We start from the raw sequence: 21128 nt of genomic DNA, 5'->3' as shown, positions 1-21128 counted from the left end.
TGTGTGTGTGTGTGTGTGTTGGTACAGGGCTGTGTGTTTTTTGTCTGTGGACTGGACGGCGAGCTGCGTTTCCGCGGCCGGCGTTTGGGGGCTCAGGTGGCCGGTGTGTTTGTAACTGAGTAACCGAGCGCCCGGGGCTTGGCTGTTGTGGCGGTTGTGAACGTGACTCAAGCAGGCTGAAGTTTGACAGACGAGAGTCGGTGAGAGTCGGGGGGGGTTCCAGCACGACCAACACAGCAAACGGAAATCACCGCGTGTTTTTGAATTTCAGGTTGTAAATGTGAAAGTCGAATTGCCGTCTGTCTGGCTCAGTTTCGGTTTGTCCCCCCCCCCCCCCCCATTCTCGTTCAGACCGAGACGGACCCACCTGTCGTGTTGAAACAGTTTGTGTTGTGCAACGGTAAAAGAAGGACACATGGCCTGTGAGGCAGAGCTGCATTTGTTTTGTTTTGATTTGAGGTCTTTTCCGCTCAATGTGTCTGTTTGATTATGGTCCTTTGGGATCGGAGAAACATTGTTGCCTATTTGTGTTCTTTGATGCCTGTTGATCTGTGCTCTTAGCATCAAGATAGGGGCGTTATGTAGGCCAGGATCAATTCTGTGTGTGTGTTTGTGTTTGTGTGGTTTGCTATTCGATTTTTCAGATTTAATCTCTGCTCTGTGTGTTTCAGTACATGTGTTAGTGAGTAGTACACGTGTTAGTGAGTACTCTCAGCGCAGTGCTTGTTTGTGTGTGCGGGCCAGTGTGTGCGGGCCAGTGTGTGTGTGTGTGTGCGTGTGTGGGTGTTCTCTGGTCTACTGATATTAATCACTACATATATAAATCATTTTTTTCACACTTTTTTTCATGTTGTGAAATTGATAATAATAATGTGTTTCTGTTTCCACCACATTCTATATTTAAGGTATATATATATATATATATATATATATATATAGGTATAGGTATAAGGGTTATATGCCGGGTCGAAACATATGGAAATAAAATTGAAACAATGGCATGAACAGTTTCTATTTAATTAGAATATAATTAAAAAAAAATGTTTCCAAGGAGATATATCAGACAGTAGATCCAGCACTGATTCCCCGGTGTTTGTGCTGCACCTGCTTCACTGCTTTAAACGAGCCTATTTTCTATGGTGTGTGCTTGGGTTTGTGTGTGAGCATATGCATATGTGCGTGCGTGCGTGTGTGTGTGTGTAGGATCTATATTAAAGGGGTCTCCTGTGGGCCGTGTATCCTGTGTTCATCTAGCATAAAGTGTTTGAGACCCAGAGACGAGGTGTGTTTATGCCGCTCGAAATCACAGAGCCATTAAAGGGTAGCGAACGCAATATCAGATTTTTATTTTAATCCCAGTGTCCGAATTCGAGCTGAAATAGGGGGTTCATCACTTGCACTTTAAAGAGCTGCACATTTAAACACACACAGACAGACAGACAGACAGACCAGAGAGACAAACAGACAGACCAGAGAGTCAAACGGACACACACATGAGCACACGGACACTCGCATAAACCCACACACATGAGGACGCACACACACAAACACACGCATTAGGACACACACACACACAAATTCTGATGTCGACACACAGGCACACAGAAGCACTCTATCTATCTCGGCCTCTCTCTCTTTCTTAAACACACCGCACCACACTATCGCACTTTCTCTCACTGTCTCACTTTCCCTCTCCCCCTCGCACATGTTCTCTCTCTCTCTCACACACACACACACACGCACGCACGCACACACACACACACACACACACACACACACACACACACACACACACACACACACACACACACACACACACACACACACACACACACACACACACACACACACACACACACAGAGGCTTTTGTAGTGCATGCAGATGGGTCATGGTCATGCATAAAGATGAGTGCTGAAGCACGCGTGTGCATGCATCCATGTTGGCCCCAAGTGGACGCTAAGCGTTTCCCCTCCGCTCACCTAGCAGATCCCCGTCTCTTTGACTAGCAGTGAGCCGTCAACTTCACAACATGACAGCACGCATTCAACCGCTAGATATTAAGAAGCAGATACCTAAATAAGTGAAATGAAAGAAGGGAAAGTCCCCCTCTACGATGCAGTCTGAACGTCTCTGCTGAGTAAGTTAAGAATGACGAGATTGAAGACGACCTGTCTGTCGAGAGAAGTTCAAATGAGATAATCAATGTATAGAAATAAAAAAAAAACACACTTGACTTAAGTAAAGAGAAGACTTTATGATGACGAATGTCGACCTGATTGTTTGACCAAGCAAGAATGACTCATGGCGTTTTTAAAGCCAGGAGAGGAGCATCAACGTCTGGGGTGTGCATGGCCCTTATCTGCTCCGGGCTGGAGACCCACAGGCACTCCCTCTTAACTCCCAAATCTCGCTTGATCCAGGACAGCAACTAGACAGTCAAAAGGGGGGGGGGGGGGGGGGTACTATGTTCAATCCCCAATGTCCACCGCCCATCCATGAGCATGATGAGCGTACGAATGAATGTATTAGAATTCACTCACTCTTAAGTCGCTTAAGGATGAAAGTGTCAGCTGGATGACTAGCACTAGAATCGTGCATAGAAAAGTTAGATTGCATCAATCCACTCCACTCTCCGACTGCTCTTGTGTATATCCTTGTACAGATATTGTGATTGGTACTAATCTCGCTGTTCTCAGCGGATGTCTGTTGCGTCATGCGGTCTCCCCTTGAGGGCTGGAGAATACACTGAGGGGTAATGAACCGCTGTTTGAATATTTGGTTATTTCGAACGTGTTTTAAAGGCAGAAGGAACTTGGCGGGGGGGGGGGGGGGCAGCAGTTAAGAGTTCTGTGTGAAGATAGTGGCCGCGTTAGAGGCCATGTGATATTTCGGAATTATGAACAGCAGCTTTTTTTCCCACAGAATTCTTGCTCCGCGACTCTAAGTCTCTAAGTCCATAAGCATGTGCAGTGATGTGTAAACACAGGATTGAAACTTTTGTTTTGTTTGTGTGTGTGGGCACTGTTGGAGAATGCAGCCGGGTTAGTACATATGCGCTTATGGTTTGGTTGGATGACACAAAGACACTGTTATGAGTCCTGCTGAACGCTCGTTTGGGATATAGTGAGTGTCAATGGATGGCCAACTGCCACCCACTGCTAGAGGAGGTGAGTTAAACTAAAAACCCAGAGGGTTTATATCTCGACGTAGACAGTGTCAACAATTAACCTTGGGTCTTAACAAACTGGACAAATCCTTGAAGGCACACACTCACACATGTGCACACACACATAGCAAGTTCATTACAGGAGGCCAGAGACCGGATCTATAAATCAAAGTGTGTAAATAAGCGTGTTTTTTTTTCTTCCTGTTCAGCGGTTACTTGTTACCATGGTTACCTGTAGCACATCTCAAGGGTTGCCCAGTACATTATGAAGTGTCTGTGCACATGTTAAAGGGAGTGTGTGTGTGTGTATCTGTTTGCATTTGAGGGAGTGTGTGTTGTGTGTTTGACAGAGGGAGTGTGCATGTGTGTGTGTGTGTGTGTGCTTGTGTATGTGTGTGCCTATATGTAGTGTGACAGTTGACAATAAGCAGAAGGAGTGTGTCTAATTCCTGGTATTTCATCATTTCCATTGTATGTTTTCCAGACCTGTGGGTTGAATGGTATTCAACTGGCTAGTACCCAGAACAAATTAATCATAGCCCTCAAACAGGTCGGCTTTATCTTCTAAAAAGCCTCAATTGAACAAATTGTTTAATGCACAACCAAATGTTTTGAAGACATTTAGATTTTTTTTTCTGTGTCTGTCTTGGTTTCTGTGCAATTGCGTTAGTGATTGACATTTAAGTTTTCTTACTAGGAGATATCAGCCTACCTCAGACAGCACTCCGCAACCATTATCTCAGCATTCACCCCCGTTACAACTCTGACTTATTCTGTAGCACACACTTATTATTGCCATTATTTATGCTTTTCTTTATTACTCTGGTGCACTAGAGATACCTACAAGCTCATTTTCATCTGTATTCCCTGAGCGGGAGTAGTTAATACCACAAACCGTATCAATACATGAGGCATAAACCGAGCAACCATACAATCATACAAAGGAAATACTATTGCAAACTAAATACACGTACATTTGATATGGTTAACCAGATACATGGTAGGCTGTCGGCTCCACAGCCGAACACACCTCTTTCTGCCCTTTCCAGTTGATTAAGTCTATAGTTGATCGAGAGCCGATTGAGAGATGGTTTAACTGGGATCATAACTGGGAGGTTGACAGGTCGATACCTGACTTCCTCGCAGAGTTTCAGTACAGCCTTTCTCAAAAGGGTGATTTCACCCTAGAGGATTAGAAAGTAACTTATTTGAAATGTTAATATCACATGTACATTTCTTTTCTTTTTTTCCTCCCCTCCCCCCCCCCCCCCCGCCCGCAGAGCGCCAGGTCCCTGGCGGTGTGACGGCGGGCAGCGGGGGCGTCGGCGTGGCGACGCCGGCACCCATGGCAGCGGGGGCCATCAGCCGGGAGCTGGCGGACCTGCGGCCCCTGGCTCAGTTCCCAGAGGAGATCGCCTGCATCCTGACCCAGCAGGAGCAGGAGCTGTACCAGAGGGTGAGGGCCCCCCCCGGGGGCCTCCTGCACACACACACACGCACCGATAATAACGGTCAAAAGGGCCGAGGCTCGGCGTGGAGACGGATACGCACGTGTTTTAATTGTTATTATTTATATTTATTCAAACTCTGAACTCTAAATATAACACTAAATATAATATAGGTGATTAAATGATACTTGAGTGCTGTGTCTTCATCTGTTAAAGTCATTTGAATTCAATACATAATAATACATGGGCACCCTGAGTCACTCGGGCAGCAGTGGGGGCCGGACGTCCTGTTAGGGGGGTGTGTGTGTGTGTGTGTGTGTGTGTGTGTGTGTGTGTGTGTGTGTGTGTGTGTGTGTGTGTGTGTGTGTGTGTGTGTGTGTGTGTGTGTGTGTGTGTGTGTGTGTGTGGGGCGCATCAATACTAATAACATTTCAGAATGAAACGGATAATCGGATAACGATAGCGCGGAACGATCGGGCAAACGTAATAGCGCAACGATAAACTCTAATAATCCCAGAAGGGAAATGCGGGTGTCACAGCACAGAATTACAGGACGGTAAAATAATTACAAAGAAACATTTCATTTAAAGCGTATGCAAAACATTGAAGAGAGCCTGCTAAACATATCTCTCTATACACTACATGAGTAAAGACAGGCAATGAAGTGTAGAGCCAGACACTGCTGCCTATATTCAACTCCTCCTGGGTTCACATGCCCCCACCAGAAGGGTTCACATCTCTCAGTCTATGCACCCCCCCCCCCCCCCCTCCCCCAACACCTATTAGGTTACATCCTTGGCCATAACTCATCCTATAACCAGCCTTGTTATGCTGGCCACACGCACACAAACGCACACTTGCACGCACAAATGCACCAACGCACACTACGTGACTTACACACTGCTGTAGTCGATGAGTGCAATAAATGGGTTAAATAAATAGAGCAGGTTGACTGAACCAACCCACGTTTAGGTTGTGGGTTATATAATGACACCTTCCATCCGTTAATGAATCCATTAATGATTCCGTTCATCCATCATTCGTTCATTCATTCATCCCATCCCCATGCATCCAGGTGTTTCCGCTGGACTACCTGTGTTTCCTGACCCGGGACCTGGGGGGTACTGAGGGTCAGACCAAGCGGCACCCCAGCCTCAAGGCCTCGCTGTCGGCCCCTCCCTCCTCTACCCACAATGCTCAGCGCCGCAACGCCGTGGAGGACCTGGTGGCCCGCTTCAACGAGGTGAGAGGCGGGAGGGGGAGGGAGAGAATAAGTCCATTTTTTGATTGTAGTTGGATTATATGTAAAAAATTTAATTAATTACCCATGCGAATAAAGCCCTTTTGAATTGTACTTTTTATCTGAGGGCACGAGTGAGGGGAAAGAGCATCATCTGAAGATGGGCTCGTATTTAAACCTCATATTCTCGAATGCTTCAGGGGAGGAGAGCTGTGTGTAATCTGTCAATCAATAATATTCAACCATTTAAAATAACTAACCTAATAGTTAACTATTTTTCGATTCATTCAACTCAAGAGAAATAGAGTTGTTAATCCGCTCTCTGGCTGCGGATGAAAGCTTATGCAGTCGTACGTCTCATGACCTCCACCTTCGCGGCTAGCCATCTCAGAAGGTGGGGGCCGATCTCTATGTAGGACGCTAATATGCTAATGCTATTGGCTTAGTTGCAGCCTTCCCTCGCTGAGGGAGAGGGAGCTTGTTTACTGTATTTGGTATGGCGCTCGTAAAGTATGCATGTAACCAATGCTGCATAAATACAAAAACGCTCTCACACACACGCACACACACACACACACACACACACACACCCCAACACACAAACACACACACCAACACACAAACACACACACCAACACACACAACACCATGCACACACACACACACACACACACACACACACACACACACACACACACACACACACACACACACACACACACACACACACACATACATTCTGTGACGAGGCTGTGGCAGTTTGTTGGCTAACTTAACACACTAAACGTTGCGCCATGCAGAGCCTTTAATGCAGACTGACTTTGAGAATAAACATTGAGAATGCTTAAATACTGATAGAGACGGGGAGATTGAGAGAGAGGGGGCGGGGGAGACACAAACAGACAGGGAGAGAGAGGGAGAGATGATGATGTCATATGTATGTTGTGTTCCGTTTAACATCAGCTGGCTTTCATTTAAGTCACATCTAAAATGTGCATAGTGTCCATATATGGGCATAGTGGAGCCAAAGACTGATGACAGCTCCCTAGATGGGGGACACTGATTGGCCAGAAATAGGAGGTGTTCAGTGAAGAAAACATTCTTGCACACAAACAATCAAACCAACAAACTTGTGCCACCTGTAAAGTGGACACTTTGGTCGTCCTTTTATCAGTTTATTTGACTGCAAAGCAATTAATGACAAAACAGCAGGGTGGGGTTGAGTTTGAGTTGATATCTCCTGTATGTTTACTGACAAACACTTCCTTTGGAGACATTCTTTCTGATAAGATATAAATGTCTCAACAATCACATATTCAAAGTAGTATGTTGTTCATATTCCATACTATGACTAACAACGTTACTACATAACATTAGAAATAATGTTAAAGCCGTAACCTTTTACATATAGAAGACAAATAACTTTAAAATCAACTGGAAAGGGCAGAAAGATGTGTGTTCGGCTGTGGAGCTAACAGCCTACCATGTATCTGGTTAACCATATCAAATGTACGTGTATTTAGAAAAAAAAAAAGACGGAAATAAAAACTGTGTTGCATTAAAAACGAAAACTTTACTGTGACCGAAATACAGGACTGTCATTTATACTTAAAAGAAAACGTAACACTTGGTACAATTAGAACAAAAGCAAAAACAAAAAAATTAAATAGAAATAAAAAATGGAAATGATGAAAAACTGTAAAAATAAAAAAAGAATACATTTTAAATACAATTAAAATAGAAAAGATCTAACCTGAAATCAGTAGTTGGGAAGTGTATGTGTGTGTGTGTGTGTGTGTGTGTGTGTGTGTGTGTGTGTGTGTGTGTGTGTGTGTGTGTGTGTGTGTGTTGGGTAATGCGGTCCCCATGCGAGGTAGTACACTGTGTACTCACAGTGTGAAGAGGGGAAGAATTCTTGGGTGACCTCAGTTATGTAATGTCCTGCATCTAAGGGGGGGTTCACACACACACACACACACACACACACACACACACACACACACACACACACACACACACACACACACACACACACACACAGGGCTGGATCAAAGAGATGCCATCTTGATGCTCAGCTGTGCGGGTGTGTTTGATGGGCGTCCATGTTGTGATGTGTTGTGTCATCACCTGTTCGATTTATAGTGCTGTTTGTTCTGGGGCCCTAACTCATTACATAGATGTTTTCTTCATCCCCATCTCTTTTCTTTTTCTCTGCTCTCTCCTTCTCCCGTGTCCGTTCTTCTCTTAATCCGCTGCTTCTCGCTCTCCTTTCTGTTTCTGTTTCTCTCCCTCTCTCATTCTCTTCCATTCTGACACTAGTCACATGACACTCTTTCTCATCTTTCTCATCTTTCTTATCTTACCTCTCCCTCACACTCTCTTTCTGTCTCTTTCTCTCTCTTCCTACAATCTACTGGCATCTCTCTCTCTTCCTACAATCTACTGGTATCTCTCTCTTCCTACAATCTACTGGTATCTCTCTCTTTCTACAATCTACTGGTATCTCTTCTGTAGTTCCTCTTGTCAAACCACTAATGCCTACATGCCTTGATGTTCCCCGCTCCGCTATGTTCCCCACTCCGCTATATTCCCCGCTAAGCTATGTACTTTGCTATGCCATGTTCCCCGCTCTGCTATGTACCTTGCCCAGTGCCAGCAGTGCACGTTCTGCTTCCGATGGACTGAGCGCTCCTAAACCATGGCGGTAACTCTAGCGACAGACGGAAAGCTCTAGAATGATTTGTCGTAACCGTAGCTACCCAGCACCTGGCAGAAGTGCTGTGTCTGTCAGGACAGACAGGGAGAATAGCTAAGAGCAGAGCTGACATGCACACACACACGCCCAGACACACACACACGCCCTGTCACCCACACCCGAGTCTTGAGTCTTGAGTCTTGAGTCTTGAGTCTTGAGTGTGTGTGTGTGTGTGTGTGTGTGTGTGTGTGTGTGTGTGTGTGTGTGTGTGTGTGTGTGTGTGTGTGTGTGTGTGTGTGTGTGTGTGTGTGTGTGTGTGTGTGTGTGTGTGTGAAAAATGGGTGTGTGTTTGTGTGTGCCAACTGCTATGACCTGTGCCCTGTGCAAGGCAGCTTTGGAGGTATTTATGTCTGGGGTTAAACAAATGCATTCATTTTACTTTGATTAAAGCAACACACAAAAACACACACAAACACTTCTGAACATGCACTTCCTACAGTCTAATAGTTTAGACTGTAGGAAGCACTCAATACTTATGTAATGGTATTTAATAATATATTAAGAGTATTAGTATTTAGCATGATTGCGTGCACATTTCAGGCAGTGTACCATTGGATTTGTGGCTGAGCTGTATTATATTGGTAGTATTATGCCCAATGCTTACATATTTTAGGTAGTGTTCTACTGGATTCTTAGCTAACCGGTATCGTATAATTTGTATCAAGCACAGTACTAAAATATTCTAGGCAATGTTTTGGGGTTTTGAAGCGGTCTGGTTGCAGGCTTATACCAGCACTATGTTTAGAAGAAGCTTCATGTAGTAGCTCATAAACATGCTAATCTGCATGTATATTTGTGGGGTACCCGCTGTAGCTGTGTGTACTCTAGTGTGTGTTTGTGTGTGTGTGTGTGTGTGTGTGTGCGCGTGTGCGCAGTGTTGTGTTCTGGATGTACGCAGAGTATCTGGCCTCTGTCTTTGTATTTCTTCGAAGGCCAATACCCTGTTGGATTAGAGTGGGTCTGTGTGTGTGTGTGTGTGTGTGTGTGTGTTGTAACAGCATAGCGGCGGTGGCTTTCTCCTGGCTGAACACCGTGTTTGGCCTTGCCGTGAGCCCAAGAAATATTCCAGGGCTGATATGGGCAGGTCTGAAAGAGCTGTTGGTTTTCAAATGTTCAATGTAGAAAATCGACCCTACAGAATGAACCTACTACTAGTGCTACTTACCTCCCTACCTTGCTACCTTCCTTACTACGGACCTACTTACCTATATCTCAACCCGCCACCCTATCCTACCTACATTTTATCTGTTGTTCTGTTTTATATAGTAGTGTTTCTGTTTCTCCTCTGAATGGTGGATGTATATTGATGAACTGAGCATTCAGGATCTGACCGGTGACAGCATGCAGAGGTCAGTCCTATTCACTGGCTCTGTGTTGGAGGACCTGAGCTGCTGAGGTCTTAATTGTTTACTATTTTACTATTTAGTTATTTAGCCGTTGCTAAGAGCAACAGGTAAGAGTGACTCACGGGTTTTAGTGTTTCCCCTCTCAGGGGGGGACATAGAATCAGAGTGTCCGTTATAGCCTCCTGGTGTCCGGGTATAACTGTTGCACTTTTGGATCGTACTTTTAAGGATGTACGTGGAACCCATGTCACACATGCTGGCTTTCCCTGCATGGTTCCGGAAGATTTCTGGCGTGGGGTCATGAGGCATTGGGACCAGTGATCGATATACCGGGTGATCTGCACCCCGCAATTTGCCTGCTCCAGACCTAGTTATATTTCTGGATCTCTGCTGGTTCGTCTGTGTTGGAAAAGAAAGCAGTCACCTTGGCCGGAGAGGCACTGAAGGATTGTCTTGACATTTTCACGTGGAGCAAGCAAACCAATCATAAAACTCTGCTGAGGACGTGTTTGAATCCGCGACTGTTTAACTTAACGTGCCACTGCTTCTTTCGTGATCCCGTTACAACATCAGTTCAGCTTCTTTTGTTTGCCGACAAGCTCCTTTTTTTTCAAGAACGGCTGGAAGCGCAACCGGTTCTGAAATATGGGGGCTCTGCTCGGTCCGCTAGCACCACGGAGGCTGGCGTCTACAAGTGTCGCCTTACCGCCATGGCGCCATCTGCTGGACTGGCCCCTCTGACGGCATTGCCAGGCCATGTGTGAACGGGCGCATGGCAGTCACTTTCCAGAACGTAGCTGCATGTGTGAATGGTGAAAACCACAAGCGGTGCCTGAAAGGTCATCCCGGTGATTGACTGGGAGCCATGTGTGAAAGGGGCTTAGCCTTGCAAGTACTGGACAAGGGGCGCCTCATTTCTAGTAAGAGAGAGTCCTGCGTCATACGTGTGTTGTTGGAAAAAACGGTCTGCAACAATAGCATGAACCAATGATGTAAGCTGTCCCAACTTTTCTCTGTTATGAGGCGTCACTCTCTTATAGTATAAAACTGCACACCTTACGGCCCCTGTTTAAGGAGCAGGTAGGGCTCAGGGCATCCTGATCTAGGATGCCTATAGGGCTCCACTGTGGGCACAGAGGGGTACTGAAGATCTGTCCCCTCCCTCCGCCTCCCCAGGTGAGCTCGTGGGTGACGTGGCTGGTGCTGACGGCCAGCTCCATGGAGGAGAAGAGGGAGGTGTTCTCCTACCTGGTGCACACCGCCCGCTGCTGCTGGAACATGGGCAACTACAATGCCGTCATGGAGTTCCTGGCCGGGCTGCGGTGAGGTGGCCGTTGTCTGCCTAACAACATGTCTTGTCGTGTGTTCGTGTGTCATGTGGAGGCCCGGAGGACTGGCTGGTGACAGCGTTCTCAGCGAATGGGGATTATTTAATACACCAATAGGGATACATGCAAACACGTGCGCAGATAGACAAACACACGCCGCAGACACATTATGCATCTACATGCATGGACATTATTGTACATTGTACTGACATTATGTACAGACAAGGAAATCCTGCACGCACGCACGCACGCACACACGCACGCACGCACGCACACACACACACACACACACGCTCTCGCCTCATGACACCCACTTTGTGTTTGATATAATAATAAATGTATCATTATACGCTTGAACACAGCTTGAAAAGATTTGAATACTATTTTTCAATTGTGTGTGTGTGTGTGTGTGTGTGTGTGTGTGTGTGCTGCAGCTCTCGCAAGGTGCTGAAGATGTGGCAGTTCATGGAGCAGGCGGACATTGAGACCATGCGGGGGCTAAAGGACGCCATGGCCCAGCACGAGTCCTCCGCCGAGTACAAGAAGCTGCTCACCAGAGCACTCAATATCCCAGGATGCAAGGTGGCTCTTACCCTGACCCTTGACCCCAACCCGAGCCAGCCATCATGTCGTTTATTTTAAAGATCTGCATACGATATACTGCATTATTACTCTATTATCTGTCCACTGCAACAAAATCTCCTTTGTTTGTTTGTCTGTTGGTTTGTCTGTTTTCTTGCGTTTTTTTTGTTTGTTTGTTTGTCTAAAGAAACTTTGAGAACGTGAATAAATACCTAGAGGACATATTTCTCATGATCTTTAAGTTCCTATTCTCCTGTGTGCCTAGCTCTTTAACTAACTGTGTGTGTGTGTGTGTGTGTGTGTGTTTGTGTGTGTGTGTGTGTGTGTGTGTGTGTGTGTGTCTGTGTGTCTGTCTGTCTGTCTGTCTGTCTGTCTGTCTGTCAGGTGGTTCCGTTCTGCGGCGTCTTCCTGAAGGAGCTGAGCGACGCTCTGGACGGGACCGCCAGCATCATCAGCCTCAAAGCCCCGCTGGAAAATACAGACACAGACTCACTGGAGGTAAACACACACACACACGCACACACGCACACACACACACGCACACACACACACACACACACACACACACACACACACGATGACTGAACTCTGGTGTCAGTCGTCAATGTTTGGTTGATTTTCTTCTTCCTGTGCGTGTCAGTTTGTGTCGGACTACCATGGCCAGCAGCATTTCATGTCCCGCTCTGGTCCCGACGGCCTGCACGTCCCGGAGAAGGAGGCCACCGTCAGCAACATCCTGCAGATCATCCGGTATGCCATCCTCCCCACTACCCCCCTCACCCTCCAACTCCTTCACCCCAGGCGCTCAGCGGGGAGACGTTATAGAAGCTTAGATTCACACAGGCTCTGTTCACCTGAAACCACCTGGATAGTCGCATCTCATCCCTTCAGCCCTTCTCTCTCTCTGTCCCTCACGGTCTCCCTCTCTCTCCCTGCCTCTTTCTCTCTCTCTCTCTCTCTCTCTCTGTCACTCTCTCGTCCCTCACTCAATTGAGTTGTTTCTGTGTATCCTCACCATGGCAATGCTGAGATACATAGAAAATAATTGTTATGTCCTTATGACTTTGGGGATGGAACCTGACCGTTAGTCAAACGTCCCACTAGAGACTGTCCACTAGCCATCTTAATGGTTTGTTCTCTGTCCTGCGCAGGTCCTGTAACCGTAGTCTGGAGGCGGATGATTCGGATGAAACGACCAGTCACAGCCCTTCCTCGGTGGCCCCGCCCCCGGCCTCCCGGAACAACTCGTTCAGGGAGCGAAGCTACAATCCGTTAGTATTAACGTCATCTTCTGTGCTTACGCTTATTTGGACTTTAGACTATTAGATTAATAGGGCTTCATCACAGAGGAGTAATAGGGTGGAGAACAGTTGTTATTTAGACTTGGATAGAGACTATATATTCGATACTCTCAGATCTGTGTATGATTGGGAAAGGACAAGGATTAAGTTCATTTTTATTTTAATTACTTTCATCCGACGAGGTAGGCTCCAGCATTCAGTGACCCTGATTGGCCACTGAATGCCAAAATTTATATTTGAATGCATTAAAAAAAAAAGGTTCCTTTCTGAAAAAAGGTTGCCTATTTTAATGTTTGACAGACGTAAGCAAGCAGAGCTTACCCTGTTTTCTCTGTCGTTGGACGTTCCATCGGTTTGTGACAGAACCACATGCTCTGTCTGGCCAAGTCCTTTAGCACGCTGCTGTACGAACATACAGTGGAGACGTAAGGACACACACATGCACGCGCACACGCACACACACAAAGACGCGTGCACACATATGCACACGCACACAGTCAAGTTTATTTGTGTAGCCATTTCCATAATTATGCTTTCAAAGGACTTGACATGCACCATAAATGGCGCATTTCCACTGGAGGGTGCGGGTCGGTTCAGTCTGCAAAGGTGCTGCACGGGTCGCGTTTCCACCACCAAAAGTGGGCGTGATCCGGACTGAGCTGTATTGAGCCGTACTCGTCTCGCAGTACTCCTCCGTTGGGGTACCGAGACGCCTGAAAGGGTGCTGGCAAGTTTGAGCTACACACGCAGTCTGTTGATTGGTCGACAGAATCGTCCCTTCTGTGTGACAGCGGGATAATAAACAAACACAGTACCCGCGAGGTATTTGTGGACAACAGCGAAAGCTTTGTTTATTGAAGAAAATGTCTCGCAAAAGTTTGCCGTCCTTCTTGGACGTCCTACATTGTTGCTCTTTGTTCACTTTCAGCCAATTTTAGCATGCATAACATATGACACATTTGAGTTCTGGGGACCATGACCGCATAACCATTTAAAATATATGTCAGATTTTGCTGCTTTTTCTCTTTACTACACTACCCATAAACCTTGGCAGTTGTACAGGCTCCCACTAGCCCAGTAGTAGTCTTTACAGTCAATCTTCTACTTGTACTTGTACTAAAAATATAATGAAGTACAATCAAAAATTAAATGTGGCTCCAAGCTGCATCACATTGGTGAGGACTACCCAGCACCGCACAAAAAATATACTAAAACACATCGTTATTATGAATGCAAAGTTTCATCAGTAGTACAATGTTCTAGAAGGTTTCAAAGATCACCTGATAGATACTCGTTTGACTTTCGATTTTATTTTAAGGGCTCGGTCTAGAATATAGATGCTAAATTGCACATGATTCCTGGTAAGCTCACACACCATATTTTATTAATCATTCGTTTTTGCATTCTTTTTTTATTGCAATTTGCGGTGGGATCCAATATGGATGCCAAGATAGCTGCGAGACATAATTTGACTCTTCGATTTTTTCCACCTGAATTTCCATGATCCACTTTGCTCATGGCAGCACAGACGCCTCGTGTTCCTGTCTGTGGTGGATCTTTGCATGGCTCCCCCTAATTACCCTTCATAAGACACAACCTAATGGATTAATACAGGAATACATTCTCAGACTGTTATCCTGAGGAAGCAGTGGTTTAAATAAACAACCGGGAGAAACAACACATACCCTGCCTGGGCTTTCCTGCCGGGACAGGAAACATTAAGAGTCCTGTTAGATCTCAGCATGCTGCTGTCCGCCGATGGCGCCATTTTAGATCCACCTCATTTGTTGTGCTGAACATTTTTGCCGGTTGGTTGATTTAAACGTGACGAGGTGTCATCAACAAGGTAGTCTGAGGACAGAGGATCGAACCCAGAACCCTTCGGATAGGTGTTGATCATCCTTTAACTTCCTGCTCCTCTCACATCCTGCTTTCTTCTCTTTCCCCTCCTCCTCCTCCTCCTCCTCCTCTTCCTCACCGTAGTTCCCGCTCTTCCAAGGTAGCCCCTGAAGCCATTCGGGTCTTGTAAGTGGTCTGGAGGCAACGCAGGAGATGTTCACTAGTGCACTTCATGAGAAGAATCTTGACTATGTTAACAATGAATGGTATTTAAGGCATGACTAACCAAGCAATGCAGTTCAAACAGTTAAGACAATAATGAAGAACATGCTTTATTTAGTACTAAAGGTACACTACAAAGTGCTTTAACAAATAAATGACTCCAAATACTCATATTTGAGGTAGGGAAACATTAACTAGGGGATAGAAACAGAGGGAGGGATCGAGAAATCAAATGAACAGATGAACAGAAACAGATATAAGTTACAAATACAACTCAAAGCTGTTTTAAAGTGTAGGCTGTATCTATGCACTACAGTATGGTTCAGGTTGTCCCCGTTCTGTCTCGTAAACACCTCCCTGCAAACCGAAAGCCTCTAACCTATTCATGGGTTACCGGGATCCCTGTACAGGAAGACGCTCCGGAATCCATTAACGGTCTGGCCCAGCGTTTCCGAATGACCCGTTTGAATGAGTGGATTAGCTCGTTAACGCTGATGACGCTTTAATTCGACTTGTCACTCCGAGAATGGCTGGAGGTGAAACTTGAAGTGGATTGTGTTCCAACATGGAATGTGTTTGATACGAGATGGGGTGTTTTGTACTGGCCCTCATGAAGAATGCATGGGTGGTCTGACTGGAGGTCTAACTCTTACATCTCTCTCTCTCTCTCTCTCGCTCTCTCTCGCTCTCTCTCTCTCTCTCTCGCCCTCCAGGTTCACGGTGGGGGATGTGTCTGATGTGGAGGCGGAGCCGTGCCTGGAGGCGGGGGGGAAGGAGGTGGAGTTCCAGGGAACCGAGGAAACCCACCCGGCCTTCGGCCACAACACGGAGATCATACCCTGGTAACACATACACACACACAACATTTACACACACACTCTAACTTATGCACACACGCACACACACTCACGCACACAGAAGCACACACATTTACACTTAGACACACACACACATATACATATATGTGTGCATATGCACTAACATAGATACGCACTCCTCTGCAGGTATGTGCTGTCCCTGCAGCCCGACGTCCATCAGTTCCTGCTGCAGGGCGCTACAGTGATCCACTACGACCAGGACAGCCACCTCAGTGCCCGCTGCCTCCTCACACTGCAGCCTGACAACACCACCCTCACCTGGGGTAAGAGCCACAGGAAGGCCCCCTCTGAGAACCACACAGCAACAGGCCTTTTCATATCACCGAACGATTGAAGGACGTTAATAGCATTATAAGTTGAACTGAAGATCTCATTGTGTGTTTCCTTAATTATCCCGTTCTAAACGTGTGACAGTTGATTTGTACACCCATTGTAGACATGTCAATTCAGCTTCTGATTGTTCTTTACCTCAATGGCAGGGAAGCTTCGTTGCGGAGGAGCCCCAGCGACAGAGCCTCCAGTTGGGCTGGGCCAAACCGTGTCTGCTGGTCTGGCTGAAGGCCTGCTGGATCTGGGGGTGGTCAAGGTACACCTGTGACAAGACATTGGCTGTTGGCACTTGTACATGATTATACATATATGTGTCATTTGTTTTATTTATTTCGTAGAAAAAAAAAGTTGTTCATGCGTACAGCGAGTAAGGGGCTTTTGTTTTGAAATGCCAGGCGGTGTTCCTGGGTCACCACGGGGCAGATGTCCACGCTGTGTGTCTGCAAAACAAACTGAGCCAACTGACGGCTGAGGACAATGCCCTGACGCTCCTCTACGGCCTCAGCACCACCGACAACAGGTAGGCCCCTCTAAATGAAGTCTAAAGCCACAGTTTATAGACGCTAGCGACGCATTAGCAGCTCTACACATGAAGCGACGAGATAAATGCCTGTTTCCATTCCCGTTTCTATTCCATTGTTAATTTTATGATACACTATCATCAAATGTTTCGTCATCATCTTCACCATTTTATGAAAATAAATGTATTGGTGACAATAATCGATATCTACTGTGTCTCTGCCTCTGATAGGCTGCTTCACTTTGTGGCACCCAATCACACGGCCCAGGCACTTTACAAAGGCCTATCAGAGCTGGTGAACGCAACCAGGAAACTGAAGAAGTTCCCCGACCAGAGGCTGCAGTGGCTGAGAAGGCAGTATGTCAGCTTGTATCAGGTGGGTTAAGGATGCTTAGTATTATCGGTGATACCTGGTGAGATGTTTGTGGTGATATCAGGGGAGATCTTTTTGGGTGAAATTTTGAATAATATTTGCATGATGTAGGGGGTGATATCTGAGAGATATTTGTGTGATATTTTGAATGATTTTGGGGCTGATATGGGATTATTTGGTTCGATGTGCTATTTGGGCTGATATTTGGGCTTGTATTTGGATGACCTTTGGTGCGATATTTGGCACATACTTGGTGTAATACTGTGAGGATGGTGTGATATTGGGATGATATTTGTATGATATTTGTATGGTACTTGGTCAGGATATTTGACATTGAAATTTTGAAAGAACATCTATCTGGTATTTGGCCTTATAGTCGATGTGACATACATGTGGCGCGTGGCGCGCGTGGTCTTCCAGGAGGACGGTCGCTACGAGGGCCCGTCGCTGGCCCAGGCCATCGAGCTGTTCGGGGGGCGGCGCTGGAACATAGGCGCCGGCGGGGCGGAGAAGGCGGGCGGCCAGAAGAACAACACGCTGGGAAACGACAAGACCAAGAAGAAGAAGAAGGTCCTCGTCAGGGTCAGCAAAAAAAACGATTTGTGCTTTTATTTTGAAGGATGTGTCACTAACGATTTACTATTGTTATTGATGTCCGTTAGTGGACGCTTTTATCGCCTTAGGGTGTTTTGGGATGATGTCACTAAGGGGCAGGTATTAGTCGGGGCATATTACTCAAGCATTGTTGTTTATTTTAGTGTAAGGAAATCCGGATTCAACAAATCTTTGTCTTATATTTTGAATGTATGTCATTTTATCATTTTATAGGTCCAATGGTTAAATAACACCCACACACCCATCCCATCCTCCCATTCTGCAGTTGAATGAATGAATGAATGAATGAATGAATGAATTAATTAATTAATTAATGAAAACTTTATTGAACAACAATTAACAAAAGTGTTCAAAAGGATAAAAAACACAATAAAGCCCAAAGGCTTGTTTCCATTGTGGTCCTTTAGATGGAAGGGGAGAAACAACACATGGACTAAAGCATGGAGGACAAACACACAGCACAAGGGACTAAAACATTGAGGAACAAAGGGGAATAAAATAAATAAAACAAGGGATAAGTTCCCAAGACACACAAACTTAAGTTTGTAAAGTTAACCTCCTCTGCTGGTCAATGGTCAATTAAGATCACATTCATTCGATTATACATATTTTTTATTAAACTTGTCTTCCTCCCGCTGATGATCTGTGTCAGACTGCAAGCTGTATAAACCAAATCACTTCCCAGCAATGCTGTGATGTTTGGCTCGTTACTGACGTTGTTGACCTGGTTGTTCACAGGGAGACAGCGGGGATGTGACGGACGATGAAATGGTTTCCCGGAAGACCCGGAGCTGTAAGGAAGCACTGGGCCGGAACGGAATGGAGTTCAACGACAGCCTCGACCAGGAGGAGTCAGGTAGGCCTTCCTCATAGTGCTTTTCTACATGAACATGGAAGAATCGGAGAGACAAAGAATGTCACCTGCTTCAATCCTCCTCTTACTAAATAAATAAAATAATAATATTAATGATGTAAAAATATTTTTTATTTCTTTTAAAAATGCATCTTTTCAAGGCATCATATGGCTAATGCAGTGCCTGTTCCGTGCCTGTTTCCGGAACTAACGATAAGACTACTTTAACCTTGATTCTGCGCATCCTTTGGTCCTCAGCAATACACCCACCGAGTGTGAAGTCCATCTGATGAACAATTGTTCAGGACAGACAGACAGACAGGGACAGACATACATACATAGGCTCCTCTGATTGTAGTTACACATTAGTTATGACCCTAAACTTAACCCATAACCTGTAATTAACTGATAACTGATACCTGATGATAACAGACCTAGCTCTGCATATCCAAAAATGTAATTTAGTAAACAAGTAAACAAGTGCATTTATATAAATAAAATAAAACAAATATTTTGTCGACTCTTTTCCCCCCTCCACCCAGAGGACAGTTTCCCTGGACCGTTCTCCCTGTCAGCCAATAGGAGCCCAGCCATGCTGGCCTCTTCCTCCTCCTCCTCCTCCACCTCCTCCTCTTCCTCATCCAGCATGGTGGGGGCCGTCCCGACCCGCCCCCAGTCCTCTCCCGTCCTATCAGGGACCGCGAAGACGCCACCGGGGTACGTGTTTTCGGATGACATCGTACTTAGTGTTTGATACTTACTTACATTAATTGCTGTTGTTGATTGTGAGTTGTTGTTGTTGTTGTTGTTGTTGTTGTTTACTAGTGCATGGAGCAGCCGGTCGTGGCACGGCAGGTGCTTCAGAGGCTTCCAGAACCTCATGATCTCAGACAGCTCCATGAGCTTCATCGAGTTCGTGGAGCTCTTCAAGTCCTTCAGGTAGGAGCCTACAACCTGGGGGGGGGGGGACCAGTTCCTCACTAAGACCTCCACCTCGAGGGGACCAGTTCCTCACTAAGACCTCCACCTCGAGGGGACCAGTTCCTCACTAAGACCTCCACCTCGAGGGGACCAGTTCCTCACTAAGACCTCCACCTCGAGGGGACCAGTTCCTCACTAAGACCTCCACCTCGAGGGGACCAGTTCCTCACTAAGACCTCCACCTCGAGGGGACCAGTTCCTCACTAAGACCTCCACCTCGATGGGGACCAGTTCCTCACTAAGACCTCCACCTCGAGGGGACCAGTTCCTCACTAAGACCGGAGGCTTGTGGACAGGGCCACGTTCGGTTGGGTGATCTTGAAGAGTGTGTTTTGTGTTTTTATTATGCCAGCATCCGCAGCAGGAAGGACCTGAAGGAGCTGTTTGACACGTTTGCTGTGCCCGTGAGCCGGTCCGGTCCCGAGTCGGCGCCCCTCTACACCAACCTGCGCATCGACGACCTTGACGCGGGCCTCCAGCCGGACCTCGGTACCCGTCCACACGCTGACCCACCACACGCTAACCTACCACATTAGAAAGATATCTCATACTGACACGCCCCCGTGCCAACATGCCTCACGCTATCACTCCAACATACCACTTGCGGACAAAGCTCATGCTAATGTAGCCCATGCTAACATTCATCATTATCACATAACCCAAATATATTACCCAAATAATATTCAAATATACTAAATGCTAACATACATAGTGCTAATATACTACGTGTTAGAATAGAACATGATGTTACACAGTAATATAGCGCATGCTAAAATACAGTTTTCTCTGTCTCTCTGTCTCTGTCTCTCTCTCTCTCTCTCTCTCTCAGACCTGTTGACCAGGAACGGGTCAGACTTGGGCCTCTTCATCCGAACGCGGCAGCAGATGACGGACAACCAGAAGCAGATCTCGGACGCCATTGCGGCGGCGAGCATCGTGACCAACGGCACCGGCGTGGCGAACGCCTCGCTCGGGGTCCTGGGCATGGCCATCCCGCAGCTCAACGACTTCCTGGTCAACTCCCAGAGGGAGCACCTCAGCTACGACGAGATCCTCAGCATCATACAGGTAATGGAATGGAGCCCCAACGATATACAGTTGTGTGGAGGAAGGGAGAGTGCCACGTGGAGGGGGTGGTGAGTGTGCTACGTGGAGGGGGTGGGAGAGTTCTAAGTGGAGGAAGTGTTCTACGTGGAGACAGAGGTAGAGTTCAAAGTGGAGGAAGTGTTCTACGTGGAGGGGGTGGGAGAGTTCAAAGTGGAGGAAGTGTTCTACGTGGAGGGGGTGGGAGAGTTCTAAGTGGAGGAAGTGTTCTACGTGGAGACAGAGGTAGAGTTCTAAGTGGAGAGG

General features: G+C 46.4%; 1 protein-coding gene across 1 annotated transcript; it reads left to right on the top strand.

Annotated features, from left to right (window-relative positions):
- Positions 1-4447: 4447 nt before the first annotated feature.
- Positions 4448-20914, top strand: LOC311373132 (1-phosphatidylinositol 4,5-bisphosphate phosphodiesterase epsilon-1-like; the record flags this gene model as incomplete). The annotated part of the gene is made up of 18 exons (XM_084489977.1): positions 4448-4623; positions 5691-5858; positions 11133-11278; positions 11719-11866; positions 12251-12364; positions 12507-12616; positions 13018-13137; positions 15942-16070; positions 16233-16369; positions 16586-16692; positions 16832-16956; positions 17188-17332; positions 17750-17911; positions 18683-18800; positions 19340-19514; positions 19623-19736; positions 20131-20267; positions 20608-20914. Coding segments are annotated over 18 exons (2638 nt in total), but the record flags the coding sequence as incomplete, so codon positions are not given.
- Between the last annotated feature and the right edge of the window lie 214 nt (positions 20915-21128).

This window comes from Micromesistius poutassou (assembly GCF_964030765.1).
Source record: "Micromesistius poutassou genome assembly, contig: SCAFFOLD_4497, whole genome shotgun sequence".
NCBI classification, from domain to species: Eukaryota; Metazoa; Chordata; class Actinopteri; order Gadiformes; family Gadidae; genus Micromesistius; species Micromesistius poutassou.
Note: the sequence above shows the minus strand (reverse complement) of the source record. Positions and strands in the feature narration are given on the sequence as shown.